This window comes from Parus major, chromosome 6, assembly GCF_001522545.3.
Source record: "Parus major isolate Abel chromosome 6, Parus_major1.1, whole genome shotgun sequence".
Classification (NCBI taxonomy): Eukaryota; Metazoa; Chordata; class Aves; order Passeriformes; family Paridae; genus Parus; species Parus major.
The window spans coordinates 456,627-477,757 of NC_031775.1; the positions used below are offsets into that span (position 1 = coordinate 456,627).

General features: G+C 39.2%; 1 protein-coding gene across 6 annotated transcripts; it reads right to left on the bottom strand.

Moving 5' to 3' along the window:
- Nucleotides 1–1,467: 1,467 nt before the first annotated feature.
- Nucleotides 1,468–20,711, bottom strand: DNA2 (DNA replication helicase/nuclease 2). 6 transcript variants are annotated; one of them, XM_015633414.3, is made up of 21 exons: nucleotides 20,562–20,711; nucleotides 19,630–19,809; nucleotides 19,063–19,246; nucleotides 17,591–17,736; nucleotides 16,085–16,210; nucleotides 15,044–15,263; nucleotides 13,884–14,001; nucleotides 13,424–13,589; nucleotides 12,035–12,229; nucleotides 11,613–11,843; nucleotides 10,943–11,059; nucleotides 10,730–10,839; nucleotides 9,570–9,679; nucleotides 8,778–9,002; nucleotides 7,500–7,693; nucleotides 7,307–7,396; nucleotides 7,022–7,214; nucleotides 4,333–4,422; nucleotides 3,505–3,687; nucleotides 3,260–3,409; nucleotides 1,468–2,666 (listed from the first exon to the last, which is right to left on the bottom strand). In XM_015633414.3, the coding sequence occupies exons 1-21, from the start codon at nucleotides 20,570–20,572 to the stop codon at nucleotides 2,610–2,612; spliced, it is 3,096 nt and encodes a 1,031-aa protein (XP_015488900.1). In that variant the 5' UTR covers nucleotides 20,573–20,711; the 3' UTR covers nucleotides 1,468–2,609. The 6 variants fall into 6 exon arrangements, with proteins under 6 accessions (XP_015488900.1, XP_015488899.1, XP_015488898.1 ...); XM_015633413.3 differs by having other exon boundaries at nucleotides 3,260–3,406; nucleotides 19,630–19,821; XM_015633412.3 differs by having other exon boundaries at nucleotides 19,630–19,821.
- Nucleotides 20,712–21,131: the final 420 nt, after the last annotated feature.

Here is a 21,131-nt window from a genome sequence, read left to right on the forward strand (position 1 = left end):
CCGGCCCTATCGCGACAGCACAGGGAGAGCGGCAGCGGCCGCAGGGTAAGAGCGCCAGGGCAGCCTTGGGCGCGGGAAGCCTCGGACAATCAAGCTTGAGAGTTCTCTACCCTTCTCTTGCGACATAAAGCTTCCCTAGCATTTATTCCAAGTAATAATTTTGTAGCATTGGATAACACGTATCAGAATCAATAATGTTGTTCTAGAAAAATCTGTGGGTTTAGTGCCTTCAAAGGTAACATGCTGGGTATCAAAATACCCCAATTTAAAAAAAAAAAAAAAAAGCTTTTTGGGGTTTAATTTTGAAAAGCCCTAGAATGTGAATCTGGCTAGAAAAAGCTGTTTATCACCAAGCATGTTTGTCACGTCCAGATGGGGAGTCAGCTGATGCTTACTGCAGCCTAACCACCACGATATGCTTAGCTTCATAATTATTCTTTCCTCTCACCTTTTTGGGCAAGGTTAACCAGCAACCTGTAAAATAAAGAGGTTTTCTTTACCTTGCCCAGCTTCAGAGACTGCACAAAACAGCAGCAAGGGTGTCACTGCCTGGGCCTGCAAGGAAGGACCAAAGCACAGGGGCGACAGACGGACAGAGCACAGCCCACGGTGACAGGGACACTTCTTACAGCCACTTCCTGTATCCATTCCCACCTCTTACAAGGAAAAAGGAACCTATACATTTAAACATGAAACAATTCTAAAATAGTCACACCCTGATCCTGCTAGTCTGGCATAAAACAACTTCCTTTTTGGGATTTTTTTTTCATTTTTGGGAATCCCAGGAACGCATAGCACAGCAGGCATGCATCTGCATGTTCTCCAGCAGCATCAACAGCTGCTTCTGCATGAGGAGGCTGTTTTAAAGGCAGCACTCAGCAAAAGTGACCCTTTGCTGCTAGAAGATACTTGCTATGCATATTCACTGAAACACAGAGTGTTTTAGAGAATCACATCTCAGTTTTGTTGAGACTACCAGAGCAAAACAGGGTTTCATCTGTAGACTGCTGCTCAGTCTAAATTCTACCACTTGACAAGAAGGAAGGATGCATTTTGTAAGTGGATAAGGAAATGTTCTTGTGTTTGTTTCTCATGGAACTTCATGATGGGACGGCAATACCTCTAATTATTTATTAAGTTTTTAATAGCATGCAGACCATTTCCTGGATAAGCATTACTTGGGCTAAGAAAATAGATTAGCCAACTCTTAAGAGCTTTCTACACATAGATCCTAAACACAGAAAGAAATTCTCTTCTAGAAAAGTACTCTGATATCATTACTATAATAAAGAGCATATTTTACCCTATTTTTTTCATCTTTTGAAAGACCCAGAGCACAGGTGCAGTTGATGAAGCTTGTGTTTCCACCTGAAAAAGGAGGATATCCTGTCAACTTTTCAAATTATTGCTGTACTGTTCTAAATATTTGCCTTGCATAAACCGAAGTATTAACAAAGTATAGACAACTTTAATGAAACAAACAGCAAACTTTTATTATTTCCAACATTACAAAAAGTTAGGGAGCAGTTTAAAAGAGAGCAAATGCTCACATTTAACAAGTTTGTCTGCAACTGTATTCACACAGCTACTTGACACTGATCCAAGAGAAAACAAATGCTAATGATTCTGAAGAATCAAAAAAATTGATGTTTCCACCAGCAACCTTGGAAAGAAACTTCTCAGTCTCTTCAGTCTAGAATATGAGGTAGCATAAAGAAACTAACACAGATCTCTCAAGTAAAAGGTGTTTATATACCATCATCTTTAAAAAAATAGAACCTGAGCACGTAAACTTCTTAGTCAGCAAGCTGCATGTCTTCTTTTGCGTCCCGGGAAATTTTATGTTGAAGACTTACAGATCAGACAAACTGAAAACAAAAGTTCTACTATGAAGCATTTCCCTTCAGATTGGTCTGCTGAACACATTAGTTAATAACAGGGGATTAAGTGAATCAGCATCACATTTCTCCCTGATGTATTCAAAATCAAGAGATTAGAAATGTCATCAAGGGATCTTCACATGAGACATTAATTACATTATGTTTATAAATATAAAAGACCTCACCATTTTTAAAAGCAGGAGTAGACTTCAAAGGACAACATGAGGCTTTGAAGATGAGGGAGAAGTTTTTTGTTATTTTTTTTTCCAGGCAGCACCTTAATTAGGAATTCTAACAAATGGAATTATTGTATGTAAACTATATTTTCAACTTTTTCAAACCAAACTGAGCCCAGAGAGCTGTGACTCAATACAGCACTGGTTTACATTCCCTTCCTCTTCAAGTGTTTCCCCACTCACTTCTGCAGGTGACTCTTCATCAAGGTAAAAGAGAATATAGCAATATCCAGTAATGGAAGGATCAGTGTGCTTCACATTTCTGGTTTGTCACAAGTAAGCTGGGTGCTTTAGTACTGTAACCATCAGCTTTTTCAAGAAATGTCTGTTATTTTCCTGAAAGGAAACTTCCAAATAATTGAAAGCTTCCTGTTTTGGCTGCCTCACAACCAAACAGTGCACAGCAGCACTAATACCCCAATTACCAGTTATTTTCATTAAACAACAGCAGAAGAAAAGATACAAAAGCCTGTAAAACTTTCCATCTTCACACTCATAAGATGTTACACTTGTGGATACTTTCATGAGCCCCAACTGGAAGATTCAAGATGTAGCAAGTTAAGGAAGCATTTTGACAATGTTTTTCTTTCACAAAACCTGTTTGAATATGCATTGGTGCTTAAAAAGAAAGCAGCTAACAAAGTTCTTTCCCATTTAAATAGGAGATGGAAACAGCAATTGCTAAAGCTTATTCAGTACAATGCCAGAGAGGAAGAAAAAATTACCAATGTCATCTGAAAGTGACACTATTTTCCTTTCCACTGAGATTATTTATGAAGCAGATGTGTTAAGTGGAAGAAAGCAATCACACTGACTTTGAGATGCCAAGAAATTTGAAATGATCACAGGAAAAAATGCAAAAGCATTAAAAATTAAAAATTTAGGCCTCAAAATCAATTATGTCAAAGGTGACTTGCAAGTCAGCATTGACTTTTTCTGCTTTTGAAGACAGAGAAGGTGCTAAACCCATCCACTAGCTTGATCTCAAGTACATTTCTGGTGAATTTAATCAGCACATTTTGTGCTGTGTTGCCAACCACTGCTAAAAGTATGACCTAAATAATCAAAGAACTTCCCATTCTTACCTCAAATCTCAGGAAGCCAATCTTACCTTTCCCAAACTAGCATGGAGAAAAAGGATATCATTGCCTGGGACTGCAAATGGCAGAGGAGCTTCTCCAAGGGAGGGTAGCAGCACAGGGATGGAACACAGCCCACCATGACCAGCTTGTGCTTGGCTCTCGTGATAGCAACATTCAGGCGGCGCCAGTCCTTCAGGAGGGTGCCAAGCTGCTGAATAAATGTCACTTGCTTTTATTTTTCCTACTTAATGCACATAAACCACTCATTTTCCAAACACTGGAACTGAGTTTATTTGACCAACTTACGTTTTCATCGATACTGTTCCTAACAAAAGACACAATTATGATACTTTTGTCTCTTCCTTGGTATTTGTCAACAGTGTTGACTTCCACTCTGCTCTCCTTCCATTTTGCCATCAAATCAGTGATTGTTTTTAACTGATGTCTGTAGGGTGATATAATGCCAATGTCTGAGGGTTTACAGCCAGCCTGAAGGAAGAAGAAACAGGAGAAAAAAATTGTGCAAAACATTTTTTGCTAAATTAACTGCAGTTGGCTCGGGGAAACTCAGCACGGCCAGAAAGATTCTTCCAAATTTTTTGGTTTTTTAAAACCAATGCTGCAAGATATTGTATCTACACTAGTGGAACTGTAGGTGTATTAACTAAAGAAGATAGAAAACATTAGTTACTGCAAGCTCCCAAGCTTTGTCTTAACTTAGCACAAAGACAGATATCCTTGAAATCCTCATTTTTCTTTCTTCTTTAAACTGCAAGGAGAACACTCAGAGCTCCTGGTCAATACTACTCGTGAAGCTGACTGGATGAAACAAGGAACAAAGGCAAATCCTTTCCCTTCCCTCCCAAGAAAGCCCTCATCTCTTAAAAGAATTTGGCACCCAGCTTTTGTTTTTGGCATCTCAGATCCAAGCAGGCAAGGGACAGGGAAGGGAAAGCAGACCTCAGGCTCCCCACTACACTGACATGAAGCCAATCTTCAATTTATCCAAAAGATTATCCCAATACATACAAGAACTACCCAATACATCAGTCACCACCACTAAAGCAATGTAAAAATGTAAAAATATTAGTTATGAAGCTCTCCTTACAAACCATGTAATAAGGAAAAAGATACCTTAATAAACAAGGATGTGAGGAAAAGCACTATTTTAGCTTCTGTCACATTGCTTATGCCACCTTTTTCTGCACGTTCTGGTGCTGGGACCTTTAAAAATACAAACAGAAAATAATGACTTTTGCTGTATTTTGCTATATTCTGTCCCTAACTCACTGAGTCATATGTGGATTTATACTAATGGCATTAATTAAAGAAACAAAGTTAAGTACTAAATTTTACCAAACAGAAGAGCCTGTACTGTAAATTAACTTCAGAATACTGCAAAATTTTCCAAAAAAATATTGCAAAACAAATTGGAACAATTCCTCAAATGAGTTTCTAGCACTTGCTTGTCACTTTAAGAAGCTGCCAAAGTTTAATCCTCTGACTTTTGCAGTTCAACATTATACATCATAAATCAAAAAACCCCGAAATGATATTTTCCTGCTGATAAGGTAAGAGAGAAATTGTATTTTACATGGGACTTCTGCTTCAACACTTTCCATACAACATTATTTACAGTGAATTTTCTTCATTCCAGGGCATAAAGGATAATTTTTTAATATGTTTGAAAGCCTACATTTAAATCTAAAGCAGGAACTATCCCAAATGGTAGTATTAAATTGAACTCCCAACCTTTAAATAAAGTAATCACTGAATTTACCACTTCTTAACTATTTACCTCCCATTCTCTACATCATGTATGAGCAAGGCCAACAAGCTCAAACTCTTGTCACTGTAATGTCACAGTTTTGTAATTTTTTTCTCTTTGCTTGACTCTTGCCTTCTCTAAAGCTGAAGTAGCACCAAAAGCAATTAATGTGTGTTTGGAAGCCTCCAAACTCCATGTGCTCAAGTTCTCCTCAAGCAGAAGAACGCTGTTTTACTGCACAGGTCATCTCTGACCACACTGGCATTAGTGTAGCTAAAAACAACATAAAAATAATTTTAGGAAAGAAGTTTTAAAAGTTATGTCATACTTATGGTAACACCTGCTTGCATTTTTATTTCTCCTGTTCCCATAGGACACCAGCAGAAACCAACAAAAAACAACTTGGGCCTAGAAATTCTCAGGAGAGTTGCCCTAAAGCAAGGATGCCATTTTTCAAACATCCAGCCCCAAGCTGTCAGAGAAGTGCAGACTGACACAGGGGTTGGCAGAAGAGAAACAAACAGATTTTCAATTGCTGTCACAAACACGTTGCATTGTTAAGCAGGGAACAGTAGAAGCTTTTTCCTCTTCTATTTTTTTAAAGCCAGCATAATAAATGTAAGCTTTTTGGTGGTTTTTTTCCTCTTCCTTCTCTCTGTTGGTATCCCTCCCTCCCAAGTCTACCTATTCATAAGCATTTCTTAGTTACACTATAAATAACAGGGTGGAAAAACCCACTATGAAGTCAAAGGAAATAAATGTTTTTGTTTGTTGTCATGTTCAGTGGGGTATTTTCCATTTCCCCCTTCATGACTACCACAATCCATGGAGTTCTGACAGGAAGTCCAAAAGGATAAATGATACTATAGCCTCATGTCTCAACAGATCAAGAATATTTTGGAAATAAAAACTTTCCTCCTGGCTCTGTGAAGAGGACAGCTGTCTTACACTTGAGATGAGCTTTCTAGGGGCAAAAAACCAAAATGGAACAGAAACTCTTTTTTTGTCATTAACAATTTTGCTGTGATTACTAGATAAACAGTGTTTCAGCCAGATTCCTATTAACAGGCCTCTTCCCTGGAACCAACTGTCTGCTTTCCTGGGAATGGGACTGCAGCTGTCGAGGCATTCCTGGAAAATCTCTGTTTAATTTAGACATTTTTAGAAATTTCTCTAAGCCATCACAGTAAACACTGCTTCTTTTTAGGTCATTGAAGAGATAAGAACTGTTGTAAAAAATATTAATTCTGCACAATGTCACAGAGAGGATAGAAATAGTGGTGAGTTCTAACCAGGGTCAGCATAAAAGATCATCAGTTGATATAATTATTGACAGAACACAGTACTGATAGGAATCAACACTAAACCTGTTAAGGAGGGACAAAGACTCAAATCATAACCCAATCACTAATTACAGTGACAAGTACTAGAGACCACAAACAGGTACTAATTTATTAATCTTTTTCCTCATGCATTTCAACTCTTCCTCATTTTTCCTGCCACTCAGGTTCTTTGCAGAATTTTTATCCACACTAGAATTTTACTTTCCCAGCAAAATGCTGAGTCTCCATGAAAAGACACAACTAAACCAATTTATTCATCCCTTACACTTCAATGTATAGAATGTCTGCAGAATTCCATGGAGAACTGCAGTTATTGCTGCCACGGGCACAAAGCTGTGACACCACTGACCCTTATGGAAATAAGGCCATTCCCTGGTTGTAAGGACATCCAGTACGGACACACACTTTGAGCTATGCGTTACAGGAAAAACAAAGTTTCAAGTCCATTCAATACTTCCTGAAATAGTATCTAAATTCAAGTTTTCAGCTCTTCTCAGATGCAATGTTTCCAGCAGCTGTTGTACCACCCTTGCTCAGCTCTGCCAACAATACCAACAATGTTTTTGTGTGCTGCACACTTCACGTAATCCTAGAAAAACACTTTCTGAAGTTCTCTGTTTTACCCTACCTAAGCTGAATGAAGTTTTACATGTTGACTGTGTTGAGAACTTGCCTCAAAATACAATGTTTGAAAGAGCATAATGAAATGTACCTTCTCTGTGTTCAGAAAACACACAGGTGTGTCTGGATCAAGGACTTCTTTCAGCCATGTCTTGGAAGCATCCCCAAGGTCCAGTTTCAATTTCTTTAGGTTGGGCAAGTTAACAGTGGCATTTGACACCTTCTCTGAGCCACATTCCAGTTTGCCTTCATATACCAGCATGTTACTCAATGACATAATCTTACTAAAGATATAAAAAACAACAAAAGGCATAAAAATCTCACCATTTCAATCCCACGTTAAGAACACAATTTAATAAATAAACGTTGAAAGTACCTATTCATTCTGTATTGCACAGTTAATTGGACAACAGCATTTTGGTTTTGTTCCAGCCTTTTAAATAAGCTTTCACTCATGCCAAGATCTCTGTTACAACACAAAAACAAAAATCAAAATGTGTCAACCAGAACACTGCAAGAGCCTTCCCAGAATTTGTGACTAGTAATTGTCCAGCAACGTTTTATCTTACCTTGCTTCTGCATTCAGCACAAGTGGAGGCAGCTGCTGATGATCCCCCACCAGCACAAACCTTTTGGAGCAGAACAGTGGGCCCAGGCAGATGAGCTGGCTTATTTGGGAAGCTTCATCAACAATACAGAAGTCAAATTGCTTCTGAACGAAGATGGGGTGATTTACTCCCATGCAAGACGTCGCTACCACTGGCTGAAAATTGAAACACGCTTCAAGGATAAGGTACATTTTATATTCTTTAGCACCATCTTCTCCATATTAAAAGAAAAAATATTTCCTATTAATTTTAACTAAACTGTAAAATCACAGAAATCAAATTATTAATCCTCAAAATCAGACCAGCAGAACTTAGACATATATCAGCCTGACATATTCTTGCATCAATTGCAAGTGACAAACAAAACCAGCTTTAGAGCAGACTGTAGCAAACAACTTGTTCCTGTCATGTGTTCAAAATGATGCCAGGTTCTATTCATGGAAAAGTCATGGAGTGTGCTGAAATGACTACTGTGAAAAAATCAGGTGGTTTGGGTTTTTTTTTCAATACTGAAGAGAAGATTCAACAACAGCAGCACAGCTCTTCCCACTGCTCTGCTTCCACTGCAACCCAAAATGACTAAAATAAGAAATGTTAGGTCATTCCCCTTATGACTCCAGTCATTCCCCTGCAATATTTATCAATAAAAAGTAAATGGCAGCTTTTGTAAAGCTGGCATTTACTCCAAGTACCATCAAATTTTATTCTTCCAGCAAATTTAATTTAAAGCTTCAACTGACTCATATGACCCAGCTCCCATTATGGTTTGCATTAACATTCACACAGACAGCACTCATCTTTCAATCAAAAATTAGGGTTTGGCCAGGTCAGCTCTGCAGCATTCCACTTCCTCTTCCCCATCTGCTGATTGTACTAATGGCACAGGGAGCACAAGTGGGAAGGAGACAGGGACAAACAGTAAATAATGCTAAAGGAGGCTGCAGCAGCCCATGCACGAGATCTCAGATAAAAGCACTGGAATCTTTGGGGCTTATTACTTACAATGATGAGTTACTTTGTGTGGACATAAACAAAGCTTCTCAACTTGCAGACTTAATGTAGGTCATTACTGGCTATAAAGAAATTGAAACAATGCAGAGGTTGAGTATCTCTTTCAGCTCAGATTTCTTACAGCAGTACACACCCTTGGGATGGGTTCCTTCTCTACAGCATCCAAACAAAATACTACTGTAATTATCTTTAATAATTTGTAGGGCTAACAAAAAACATTTTTCTCACCTGACTATTATAGATCTCTTCCAAATCTGTTACAGATTTAATGGATCTGGACCTGCAGATTTCTTCTTCTGTATATTTCTGGATATCTGGATGAACCTTCTGAGCTCGCCCCAAGCGCAAGAAACCAACTTTGAATTTGGCCAACTTGAGCAGGACATTGTCTACAGCCGTGTGTGTAAAACTGGTCAGAAGGACACTGAAGCCACAAGCAGAAAGAATTCTCACCTAATGAGTGGCAAAGGGAAAGAAAAGGAGAAGGTGTTAGTTCATCTGCAAGAATCAACAATCCCAGGTTTGATAAGGTGAGAAACACGAGGGGTTTTGGAGGGAGCCCATAACAAGCATGACTTGTTGTGCTTGCTAAGCATGATTTGCTGAAGATAGCAGCAGCTGTCTGCTCTCCAGCCTCCTCTTTCCCCCCGAGCTGATGACAACTGGAAGCAGGATAATACTGCATACAGATTCAGCCCCACAGGTTCATACAATTTACAGTGGACTGGCTTTTCAAGGAGCCCCTCTTTTGAGCTGTAACTCAGGATTTGAAGACTTGCTGATATTTGGAGCCAAAGAATTTTAACACTAAAGCATCACAGCAATGATTAAATATTACACTTCAATCTCCTCCCTCCCACATACATTCCTACACAAGCAATAGACAATCCTACTCCACAAAATCCAATTTTAGTTCTACCAAATATAGGTTAAGCAAAAAGAAGTGTGTTTTCTTCCTTGAAGTTATAACCTCTAAATCTCACCCAAAAAAAATTAAACACCAAAGGTACATGATCTTACTAGAGCACATATTGTAGTCGTTTTTCCTGTCCCAGGCATACCCACAATCAGTGTGTAGTCTTTGGAAAGTAGCACTTGTTTCATTGCCTGTTTCTGAGGCTTATTTAGACCTTTCAGAAGAAAAAGCAAAAATAAATTACTACACTTCATCATAATTGTAATAATTACTAAAGTCGGGGCAAAATTATAATTTTCTCCTTCACTAAAGCCCTCGATAGAGACAGGAACTGAGCAAAGTCTGTAGGTTCTCATGCAGATAGGCCATTAAACACAATACACCAGATAAGCAGTAAAGGGTCCATATAGCACTATAGTCCTCAAAATAAGTCACTGAAGACATTTGTATTTTTAGACCTTTTGTGACTTTTTATTTGTAACATTGACCACCTCCATATGTTGTGCCTGGGCATTGGTGTTTGATCATTCCCCTTTGACATTCAAACACACAGCTCACAGCAAGGGGTGATGAGTTGCACACACAGCAGCATGTTGTTTACAACAAACATTACAGCAGAGCTGGTTTGCCCCAGTCTGATGCAAACAAGCAGCGTGTTTCAGCTATTTGGACTAAGCAAAGCTCAAGTAAAATCAACTTCAAACTGAGTTTTTATAAAAAATTAGATTTGCTTTACGAAAACTCAGTTAAATTTATGTTTTCACAGGCAACTCTGTCAGAGAAAAGGAAATATTTCCACCAAACACAAGATACTGCCTCATACCTAAACAAGGTTTCTTTTTAAATAATTGCCACAAAGTATGACACCATAGAGCTGCCAACAAGTCAGCAAGAGTGATTATACAAGTGAATGTTCCCACCATAGCCCATCTCCTTCCTTTCCCTCAAGCTCAGCTTCCTCCCAGCTGCCTCTGCTCATTCTTTCTGTAAAAGTTACAGAGGTAAACATATGCAACTGCATGCTGCAGCCACTAACAGAAGTCAAATAAAGTTGTGAATAAGTATCTAATCAAGTCTTTCTGTGATTAAATGAGTCTTCAGCTAGTTGGAGGACATTCAAGGCAAGAACTTGGTTTTAATTTTTAAGCTGAAAACTGTCACTGGACCTCAAAGTAAGAAAAACTCCTTATATTTAGCATGATAAATACTTTGGCCAGAGAGACATACTACTAAGAAGAGAATTGGGAGAAAAGTCACTTTGTACCCTTTAAAATATTTGCCACAGTTTCCTTTGCTTCAGGAGGAAGGACAGAGCTCAAGTGCTGAATAAAATGCGGTTTCTGGAAGTCAATTATCAAGTTGCGGAGCCTTTCGCTGTGAATAAAAAGAAGACAAAACTGAGTTACAATAAGAGTTACCTGCTGATAAACTTTATCTGAAAATACTGAAAGTGTGAAATTAATTTGATTTTTTATACCTGACTGGGGAATCTTTCATCAGTTTAGAAAGATTTTCAAAAGGGACTCCTTTACCAACATCTCCTTCATCATGATCCAGCCTAAATATGGTGTTTTTGGGGAGGTTTGACAAATTCCTGAAGGATGACAAGGACATGGATAAAATAATTTTGTTTACCAGATGCATGTTGAGTAAAGACTAATTACTACGTTTAAAGATACCTGCCAGAGATCCCAGAGTGAAACAATAGCCAATTGAAATACACAATTAACTGATCTAAAGAAAGCATGATCCCAATGAGGGATAATAAAACACAATCCAAATTTAAAGACAATATAGACTGAAAAATTAAAGTTACTATTAACACAGTAATCACTGTATCCATATAGATTCATGCTAGAGATGTGAGTAGAGTTTAGATGTGCATTTATTCAAATAACCTTGTTAAATATATTGACCAAGTATTATATAAATATATATAACAATATATAAATAATATATGAATAAATATTGACCAAGTACTGACAGTTTCAATCAAGACAAGAGAATTTCTGAAGGGTTTTTTCCAATTTCCAAAGCCAGCAGGAAGAGTCAGGACATGTCACAGCTTTTTGGACACCTAGCAGCATCCTTCCTCAAGCCAGTGCCAGAGTGTTTGCAAACAGATATTTTTCTTTTTATCCTATTACCTGCCCAACAAACAGGAGACTTTTGTTCCACTGACTTCTCTAACATAGCCAGTAGCCAAACCAAGTAAACCCTTTTCCTCTCCACTCACAACCACTCGATCACCAACCAACAGGTTTGTTCCAGGTATGGCACCATTTCTACGCTGGAAAAAATGTAGATACTGTCCCTCGGATATTTCATGGACTTCATCAACTCTGATCATGTTTCCAACACAATCTCCAGCCTTCTCTCTGAAGGTATTAAAAAAATAAATATTTTAATATTAAGATTCTCTCTGTAAGAGAGCAATTAAGAAAAAAAAAACCCACAAGTTAAAAAAAACACACCACCCACAACCAACTATCAAAACCAAAATACAAAACAAACAAAAGAAAGGAAGGAAGGAAGCATCATTGGCAAGAGTTTAGAAATTACACCTTACCTTTCCAAAGAAGGTACCAGCCATATATTTTTGTATCCCTTTTTATACTCTCCACTTTGTAACTCCAAGGTTAACATCAGATACCAGAGGCTGAAATACTCTAAGTGGGAGGGCTTCAGGTGCTGGGTCTCTCTGTCAATGACAGGCACCATGGCAGGAGGAAAGGCCACACTGGACATCTTCTGCTCCACAGCTCTAGGAATAGAACCAACCACAGGAAAGGCTCAGCCTAGATCCTTTTTCACGTGCAGGTCCATATGTACATAAAAACAAGCCAATCTGGTATACTGTAGCATACCAGAGAGATTAATTTATCATTACTTGAATAAAGTTGGATCTGTATCCTCTGTTCAGATGCATAATCTTATATGAGTAACTTCACATCAGCTCTATGATCTTGAAGGGCAGTAAGTTAATCAGAGACCAAATAAAGGCATTTCAAAGATAGCAGCATATACATTACAGAGTTGATCTTTTACTCCTTTTATTGCAACATACAAATATTATTTTGATATTTAGCTAAGCAATGGGGATTTAATAGCTAATACACAAGCAAACATCAAGTCAATTTATTTCAAAACTAAATATCAACAGACAGTATACCAAATCATGTATACAAAACATGAGACAGAAAAGCTTATTCAGAAGTAAATAGCTACCCAGCTATAATCCTGCTGCTGCAACAACTGAGTATTACAAGCAGGATTTCACAGAAACATATCATGTATCCCTCAAAGCTCCCTCAACATACACTTTTACCCCTAGAATTTCAAAAACAAACAGGCATTCTATTTCCAGAAGACCACCCCAAAGGCACTCCTGCTCTAACACACTCATTAGATCTCTTCCATATACAATTTCGGTTGTTTTTTGTCCAGAATAGAGACTAAAACTTGTAACAGTTGCTAAAACAATTCAGTAACTTTGTGTGCAATTTTATCAAATATTTGCTCACTACTTCTCTTGAACAGAAGACTCAATAACACTTCAGCAGAGTAGTATCAATGTATCACTTGTGTCTTATCCTACAGGGAAACAATCCTCTAGGGAGTGAACCTGAAAAAGCAGTCCTCCAGCCAGAACTCAGGCCCAAAGATTGCCTCTTTAAGGGAGCTGCAAGAATATGGCTTTTTAAACAGATCTGTTATTGTTATCAAGTATTTTGTTGAGACTTATCTCAGATTTTGTCTTGCAGAAAGTGTACCTGAGCAAGTGTATTAAGTCTCTGTGAGATCAGGAGCTAAATGTAGAGAAATCTGTGGAAGAGTCTTTTGGGGTGGAAAAGTCCTCAATACATACAAAACTGTCAACCACAAAAAAGAAATTATTATATCAAAAGATACAATTATTCAATCCCATTTAAAAACATTAGTCAAACTTTTTTTTTACCTGCTGTAGAGAAAGCAGTTGTGCATTTGGGAGCAATATTTACATGCTTGACTGTCATCAATCACAGGAGGCAAAGCAGCAAGCTGTGAATTCTGCCTTCCCACCTCAGATTTATAAGTACTGTGTGTTAAATAGAAGGCCACATGATTTCTTAACTTCATTAATTCTGTCAAGAAAAGAATAAATTAAGCTGATGTTTTTGTTTGTAACAATTTCTACCTCAAAAGTAATTAGCTATCAACTTTTTGGTCAGCTAAAAAGTTGATTGCTCATAAATAGCAAAGTCTTTGCACTGTATTAATAAAACAACTGAATTTTTAACATATGCTTAGTAACATTTGAGCAAGTGAGTCATCCCCAAGTATGGCTATTTTCATAACAGGAAACTTTACAGTTATAAAGAAAGATTTTAGTAATGTTTAAGAGAATTATGGTTTCCAGAGAGGGGGAACAACTTTACCTCTTCGGTCCATGCGAGCCCCAGAAACAGGATACATTGTACCAGTTTTTAGATAAAGAAGAAATCCAGCTTCAGGATCTACTCTCCTCTCTAAATTCAACAATGCGTACAGAATAACCTGAAAACATTATACATAAACTTATTCCAATATAGTCATTATGGTTTAACCCCAAGCAGCAACCACACATCTGCTCACTCACTTCCCCACCCTTACTGAGGCTTGAGATAAAGACAGATTAAGAGGGAAAAGAAATGCCACACATGAAAGCAAAGCAAAACAAGGAATGAATTCACTGCTGCCCATGGTTGGGCAGGTGAGCAGGGCCCATCACGTGGAATGATGCCTTGGGAAGGCAAAACTCCATCACTGCAAATGCCCCCCTTCCTTCCTTCTTTCCCCCAGCCTAGACACTGAGCATGATGCCATTGCTCTGGAATATCCCTCTGCTCCTCTGTCCTGGCTGTGGCTCCTCACTTCCCATCGCTCCCATCTCCTCCCCAGCGTGGCCCTACAGGGAGCAGGAAAGGCCTTGGCTCTGTGTGAGCCCTGCTCAGCAACAACAGCAACATCTCTGTGTTACGAGCCTGTGCTCAGCACAAATCCAAAACACAGCCCACACTTATCTACTGTGAGGAAAACTATTGCTAACCCCAGTCAAAACCACAACAGTATTAAAACCAAAATACATTCTGAACTGTATTTAGTTCTTCCACAATTTATATGGCCAAACAGCCATTGTTATCACAACTCTTCTGAAAGCTGTAAGTAGCAAGAACTTAAACAAGGATTTAAATTAATAGGCATCTTTAAAATCTTATAACAAGCCTAACACCTCCCTAAATCAGGCCAGCTGTATGGAAATACATATATCACTAGTTCCTGAAACAGTTTGCTTCAACCTAATATTTGAATGTAGTAAGAGGCTACAGAACAGACATTTCAGCATAAAAACTCAGGTGTGTTTGAAAGTGGTAAATGTACATACTTCTTACTACTCAGTTCACTTTCATTTTATACCAGCAGCTTTGGCTGTGCCAGGATGAGCCAATTTAGACTACACCACAACAAAGTGTTTCATATTCCCAAGACAAAATAAGTCACCTAACAGAAAAGCATACACAGCCACTGACAAGTGAAATTAGACATTTGGTGTTTGTACCTGACTTCTGTGCTCTACAGAGTTTGATTCCTTGCCAGACTTGAGCTCTAAAGGCATTATCCGAGACTGTACTCCAGACTGGCTGTGGATTTTCACCCTGGCTGTAACATCAATCTTTCCCTTCAACCCAAACCTGGGAGACCAGATATTCTCCTCAATGTCCAAGATATCTACAATCTCTATCTTAGAAGAGACATCTTCTGTTTTTCCACCATTTGACCTAGGAAGAAAATTAAGCCAGAAGTTAACAATTTCCCTTAATCATTAATATTTAAACATATTATATATATTTAATATAGTTAGTTGCAACTAAATATATAGTATTTCTGCATTAAAAGTGCCTTTTAGGCACTAACTTTAGAAATAAAATGCATCAAGTTTCACTCAAACCAATCTTCTCATTAACAGAGGAAGCAACATATCAGAAACAAACTTCAGTTAGTTTTGCTATTCACCTAAAATGAGACTTTAAACTGTTTTTAATAGTTTTTGGTCTTTTCTCAATATATCTTACACTTGACAGTAGCATACAGGTTTTACTCAGACCTGTCATTTCACTGAAACTTTAACACCCTCTGGGTACTACAGCTAACAGCAAGAAGCCACAGACAAGAAGAGTTCAGCAGCAGTTGAGTAAAAGCACCATTTCACCAAAAAAAAAAAATAAATTTATTACTCAAGAATTCCATTTGATTAACAGTTTCACATTCTGATTTGTAGTCTTGCTCATAACTACAGTGACTCCTAGTTTAGTCAGCAGCTCAAATATCCTTGCTCTTCTACTCACTAAAAGCTGTTTTTAACAGAGTTGTTCACAAGGATTTTAAGATTTGTGAGTCAGTTCATCCTCAGGCTTCATGTCTTGCCCAGAACTCACAGTGGCAGCTAAACATGCAGCATGAGGTCAGCTCTAGGGTCACTGAGGCCATGAATTAGCTCCAAATCACCCAATAGATGTGCTTTAAGAAGTTCTAAAAATTTCAAGTGAACTAAGTAAGATATAAAACAGAATGGTTTAAACTTTTAATTCTGGCTTCTTACAGTTTTAGTTGCATTTTGTTTTGGTTTGCTGGATTGTGCATGAAGTCTTCTGCCCACTTGAAAAACGATGGCAAATATTCTTCTACTTCTTGCATGATTTGTGCTTGTTTCAGATTTAAGTGATACCTAAAAAAAATAAAAATAAAAAAAAAGACATGCACATTAAGGAAGGAAAATGTTAAATCTCTGGCTGGTACTAAAGAGATTTGCCTTGAGTAGCAACAAGTTCATTGGAAGTAACTGTCAAGTTTTTATAAATATCTATGAACTGTAGATAATGAGAGTTTCATAGAGGTTCAGCTCAATTCATTAAATGAATTAATTCATTAAACTATTAACTGAACACTTATTACAAGAGATATACTATACCAAAATATCAATTTCTGATGTAACCTTTGAAACAACAGCTACAGCACAGTGAGAGCATCAGCATGGCAGATGTGATGAAACAAAATGAACAGTTTGACTGCAGGAAAGGAGTACCAGACCCATGCACTTAAAAATGGCTATTCATACAATTCATGCAGTATCGAAAAAAATAATAATAAAATGAAAAGACCATTTGCTTTTAGTCTGGATATCCTCATCTGCTCCTTATATGCATTTTGACAGAACATGACACAGAATCTAATCATGTGGCATTAGATAATTCTGGCAATCACTGGAAATAATGTCATTATTCAACAGGAACAGAGAAATTCAAGTGGATTTTGCACAAAAAGGCTCATAAGAGTGCCAATGACCACAAGCAGCAGATTTAAGCAACTTATTTTTCAATCCCCACAAACAGTAGCCTACATATGCAAAAAGGAATTAGCAGTTTCACAGAGACCCAGAGGGACATCAAGGTCTTTAAGTAATCTTAGCAGCCACAATTCAAAATATTATCTTCATAACAGAACTAAGAGTAATAAATCTTGCCACTACAACTTTAACTTCTGACTCATCTGGGACTAACAGATACTGATATTGCCCAACATACAATTTAAAACAGTCTAGATATAATGACTTTTAATTTACATGAGTAGAACTGTATTTTAATCAAGTCTGCAGTAAAATGTTAAAACTGAAAGCCATTCATCTTCCCATTTTCTAATGGAAATATTAAGATTATTTGTTCAAGGTTCTAGGTTCATTGCTGATGATCATAATTAACCATTTGTCCCACTCAAATCAGCTGTGGGAGATGCCTGGAAATCTTACAGACACAAACACTGCAACCTGCTTGGCCTGAAAGTAAAGAAAAAACCCTGACACATAGTTACTCTAAAAGACTAACTCAGATCTATAGAGGTAGCTCAGCAGGGAAGGCAAATAAAATTAAGTTATCAAGTGGGGAATTATCTTACTAAAAGATCCCCAATTTCCATTAAGCAAAGTCAATTTGCAGAATGATAATCTCTCCTGATACCAGTGCTACATTTTTTAAAGTATAGCTTAGTCTGCTAGTTCAAAGTGTTCCTGCCCTGTACTCCAAACATAAAAGACAGCTGCAATGCTACTTACATTTCTTTGAGATACTTTTGTCCATACACAATTTTATTTGCTAGTTCTTGTACCTTTTCTTGTGTCAAGTTATTGGTTACAGATTGCTGGAAAATGTCATGAAGAATTGTACCGACGAGCATTTGGCGTGAACCCGACTCGGAGCCCTGCAACAGATGTTATCACACAGGAAGATTTATGTCCATTTCATGCCAACTTCTCTGCAAAATTTCTGGGTTTTATTTGCTGCACATCATGGCCTGCACTTCTTTAACTACAAGATCATGACAGCTTTCACCTCACTAATGATTATCTAGTCAAACCTGCCTGTGAAAGCAGCTGAATTGAAATGGGTCTCTCCTATTGCTTTATGTCTCGTTTATCCCAACCCTGACAATGTTAGGATACAATCCCTGTGTGACTGGCAGGTGAGAAACAAAGGCACAGATTAAAATGAATTTTGAGAAAGTTTTGCCTGTGGGCAAACATATACCTTTACAATCATACACATATTTCTTGCATGAAGCAGTTTCCTGTCTGTTACTAGCTCACAGGAAAATCATTCCATGTATCACCAACATGGCTCAGAAACCCATCAGCAGGGCTGGGCTCTGGAGACTCACAAGAACTGAAAGTGGTAGTAAAGAACCTTTACAGAAGTCACCACCAAACAACTGGAAACCTAAACATTGTGGTATTATGGATCTCTTACAGAACAGACACTTGTGGATTGCACTCACAACAGGGGGATGGTGTTATCCCAGTCAGGACTCTGTGCATTGTCACAATTATTTTATTCCCATTACTCCTCTAATAAAGGGTTGAATACCATTTAATAGTCTCAATTTCTTATACTTAATTTTCTTGTTTCAGTCACAGGGTCCCAGCCAGGGTGTTTGCCACTCTGTTAACATTTCCTTATTTATTTGGATTTGTATTCCTATCATGTCTGGAAGTTTTCATCAGCTGAAGGTGGCAGCTGTTGCTTTTATGATTATCAGCATATTTCTCATGTATCGGCAAGGATAGTACCACAAGAAACTTCTACTCTTTCCAAGATCCAGCAGCTGGATTCAGACTCTGGATTTAGTCAACACAAATTATTAACTGAACTTGCTAAGTTTTTCAGAAGCTCTTAACTTGGCCAAGTGTGGTTATGTTTTCATGTGAATGGCACATCCCTCACAAAGGATTCATATCCATGCAAAATGTAGCAAGAGATTATCAAAAAAATTAACAGAGTTAGCAGAAGAAAGACCATTTTGTTAGCCCAGTAGCTGTATTAAAAAAGTACTGCATTATTTCAGGAGAAATTCTCAAAAAAAAAAGCAAGAGAAGCTCAACCTGATACAGCTTTCACCCCACATTAGTCTGTGCTGTAAACGTAATGAATTGCTAATAATGACATTTTACATTCACAGCCAGATTTAATAAGCTAACCCACCAGTCTGAGTGGAACAGTAACTCACTGACAGTCTGGAATCACCACTTACCCTGAAACGTTCACTCAGCACTGCCCTTCTCATACAGCGAATGCTGTTTGAGATCGTAGTGCCCGAGAGCAGCAGGTCTGGGTACAGGACCAGGTATCCACACTGGGCATTTATCAGCCAGGTGCCAGAGCTGCACTCCCCTTCTAAATGAACAATGTCCCCTGGAACAACCGGCACAGACTCCCTGCAAGTCACAGACACAATCATTTGTAAGCGACAGACTTAACGTATAAAAAATAACACATTAACAGAGCAGATTCAACACTCTTTGAAATATTGGGGTTTTTAAGAAGTTGACCTAAAGAAATCCTGAAAGTGAATAAAGGCATTTTTTACAATGACAAAACTGCAAGGAAGCAACACCCACTCAAGACACATTACCTGTCTCTCGAGATGATATCCATTATGCTAGCACACTGATAATATTACATTAAACAAAGATTGTTTCAGGATCCCATATCCCTTTTAAGGCCATAAAACTCAACTCAAAGACAACACAAAGAAAATTGAGTTAATAATCCAGTATTTCATTCTCTTTTCAAGCATCTATGTATCGGTATGAATTACCAGCCGTTCCTAAGAATGCACAGTTCTGTATCTTCCAGCGAGGGAGATGCTGTAATTGTCAGGTGTTTCTCAGGGTCACTTCCATTCCTCTGTACCACATTGACTTCCAGAACACGGTATCTGTTGTTCAGCCCATTCCTGAGGATTGTATCGGGCGAGTCAGCCACTTTCTTCTGAAAACTGAAGTAGCAGCTAATTACAAAGACAGAACATCACACTATTTGAAAATAGCCAACCTACATACAAAAAGAGGGAAAGCTTCAAATACAAACCAAATTTTACTCCCCTTCAATTTTTATAAATATTTTGTTTGCTTTTTTTTTTCCAGTTCTGTACACGCAGAGTGTGGAAAATCTCTATAAATACTAAGCAACTTGCTATTTATTACAGTTAGTATTTCATTTTTGTGCCCACGTGTCCGTAAGCACTAATAAACCGGTTATAACTATACTGCAAACCCTGTGCTTGTGAGAAAGCTTGTAATTCCCTGCACGCACGAACCCCCACAGTCACACAAACACCTCCACACGGAGCAGTGAACTTTTTTTACCCATTACCCGAAGCAGATTAGAAAAATGACGTTCAAGGCTCAGTTTCCAGCAGCCAAAACAGGAGATAGAGCGGCCAAACCTGCCGCTCTTCTATCTCCGAGTGATGCCTGGGGGAGCTGCAGGGGGAGCGGGGCAGGGCCCAGGCCGGCTCCCCACAGGCGGCCGTGCCCAGCGCGCCCGCGGCGGCTTCCCCTCACCGCTTATCCCCGGCCGTCCCGAGCGCTTCCCACCTCTCGCCCATGCCCGGTGAAGGCCGGTGCCGCCGCCGCAGCCCTCAGAACCTCATCCCGCCTTCCCGCGCCCTGAGCGGCTTTAAAGTTCGAACTCCCCGCGCTCCCGGCCGTCCCCGCCCAGCTGTGGTTCCCGGCACCCGGCCGCTACCTCTCGGCCATGGGCAGGTCCCGTGCGGCTCTCGGCTCGGCCCGGCCCGGTCGGGGTTGACTCGGCTCGGTTCGGCTCGGTTCGGTTCGGCTCGGCTCGGCCCGTCTTGACTCGGCTCAGCCCGCGCGCAGCCCGCCCAGCGCGGCCAATGGGAGGCGGCGGTTCCCGCGCGCGCGGCTCCTCGCGCCGCCGCTCGCGGAGGGGCGGGGCTCGCGCAGTGAGGGAGCGTGAGGGGCGGCGGGTCCAGAGCCGCCTCGCTCTCAGCCGTGCCCACCCTTAATGTCCACTTTGGCACCCCCGACCTCGCTTCTACGGCTGGGGCGGTGGTATATGGTTAAATATTAGACGTGCCTTCCGCTCCCAATTCGCTTATGGGCCAAGCTGAGCCCGACAGTTCAACTTCTCCCCTCACAACGATGCGCGCTCGCTGGCCTGATATGATATTGAAGCTTCAGATACACAGGTTTCACGCCGCTGCAAAAAGGACAGTTTTGGCCCATGCTTAGATAGCCCAACAGAAGGATCAAGTTCAAACTGATGAACTGTAACAGGTGAGAACATTCTTAAATT

Excerpts from the sequence above, each read along its gene's own strand:
- DNA2 (XM_015633412.3), bottom strand. Across the intron at positions 14,002-15,043 it reads CTGTAGAGCACAGAAGTCAG|GTTATTCTGTACGCATTGTT; the intron begins GTACAAACACCA and ends TAATGTTTTCAG. Across the intron at positions 11,844-12,034 it reads CTGGTACCTTCTTTGGAAAG|AGAGAAGGCTGGAGATTGTG; the intron begins GTAAGGTGTAAT and ends TAATACCTTCAG.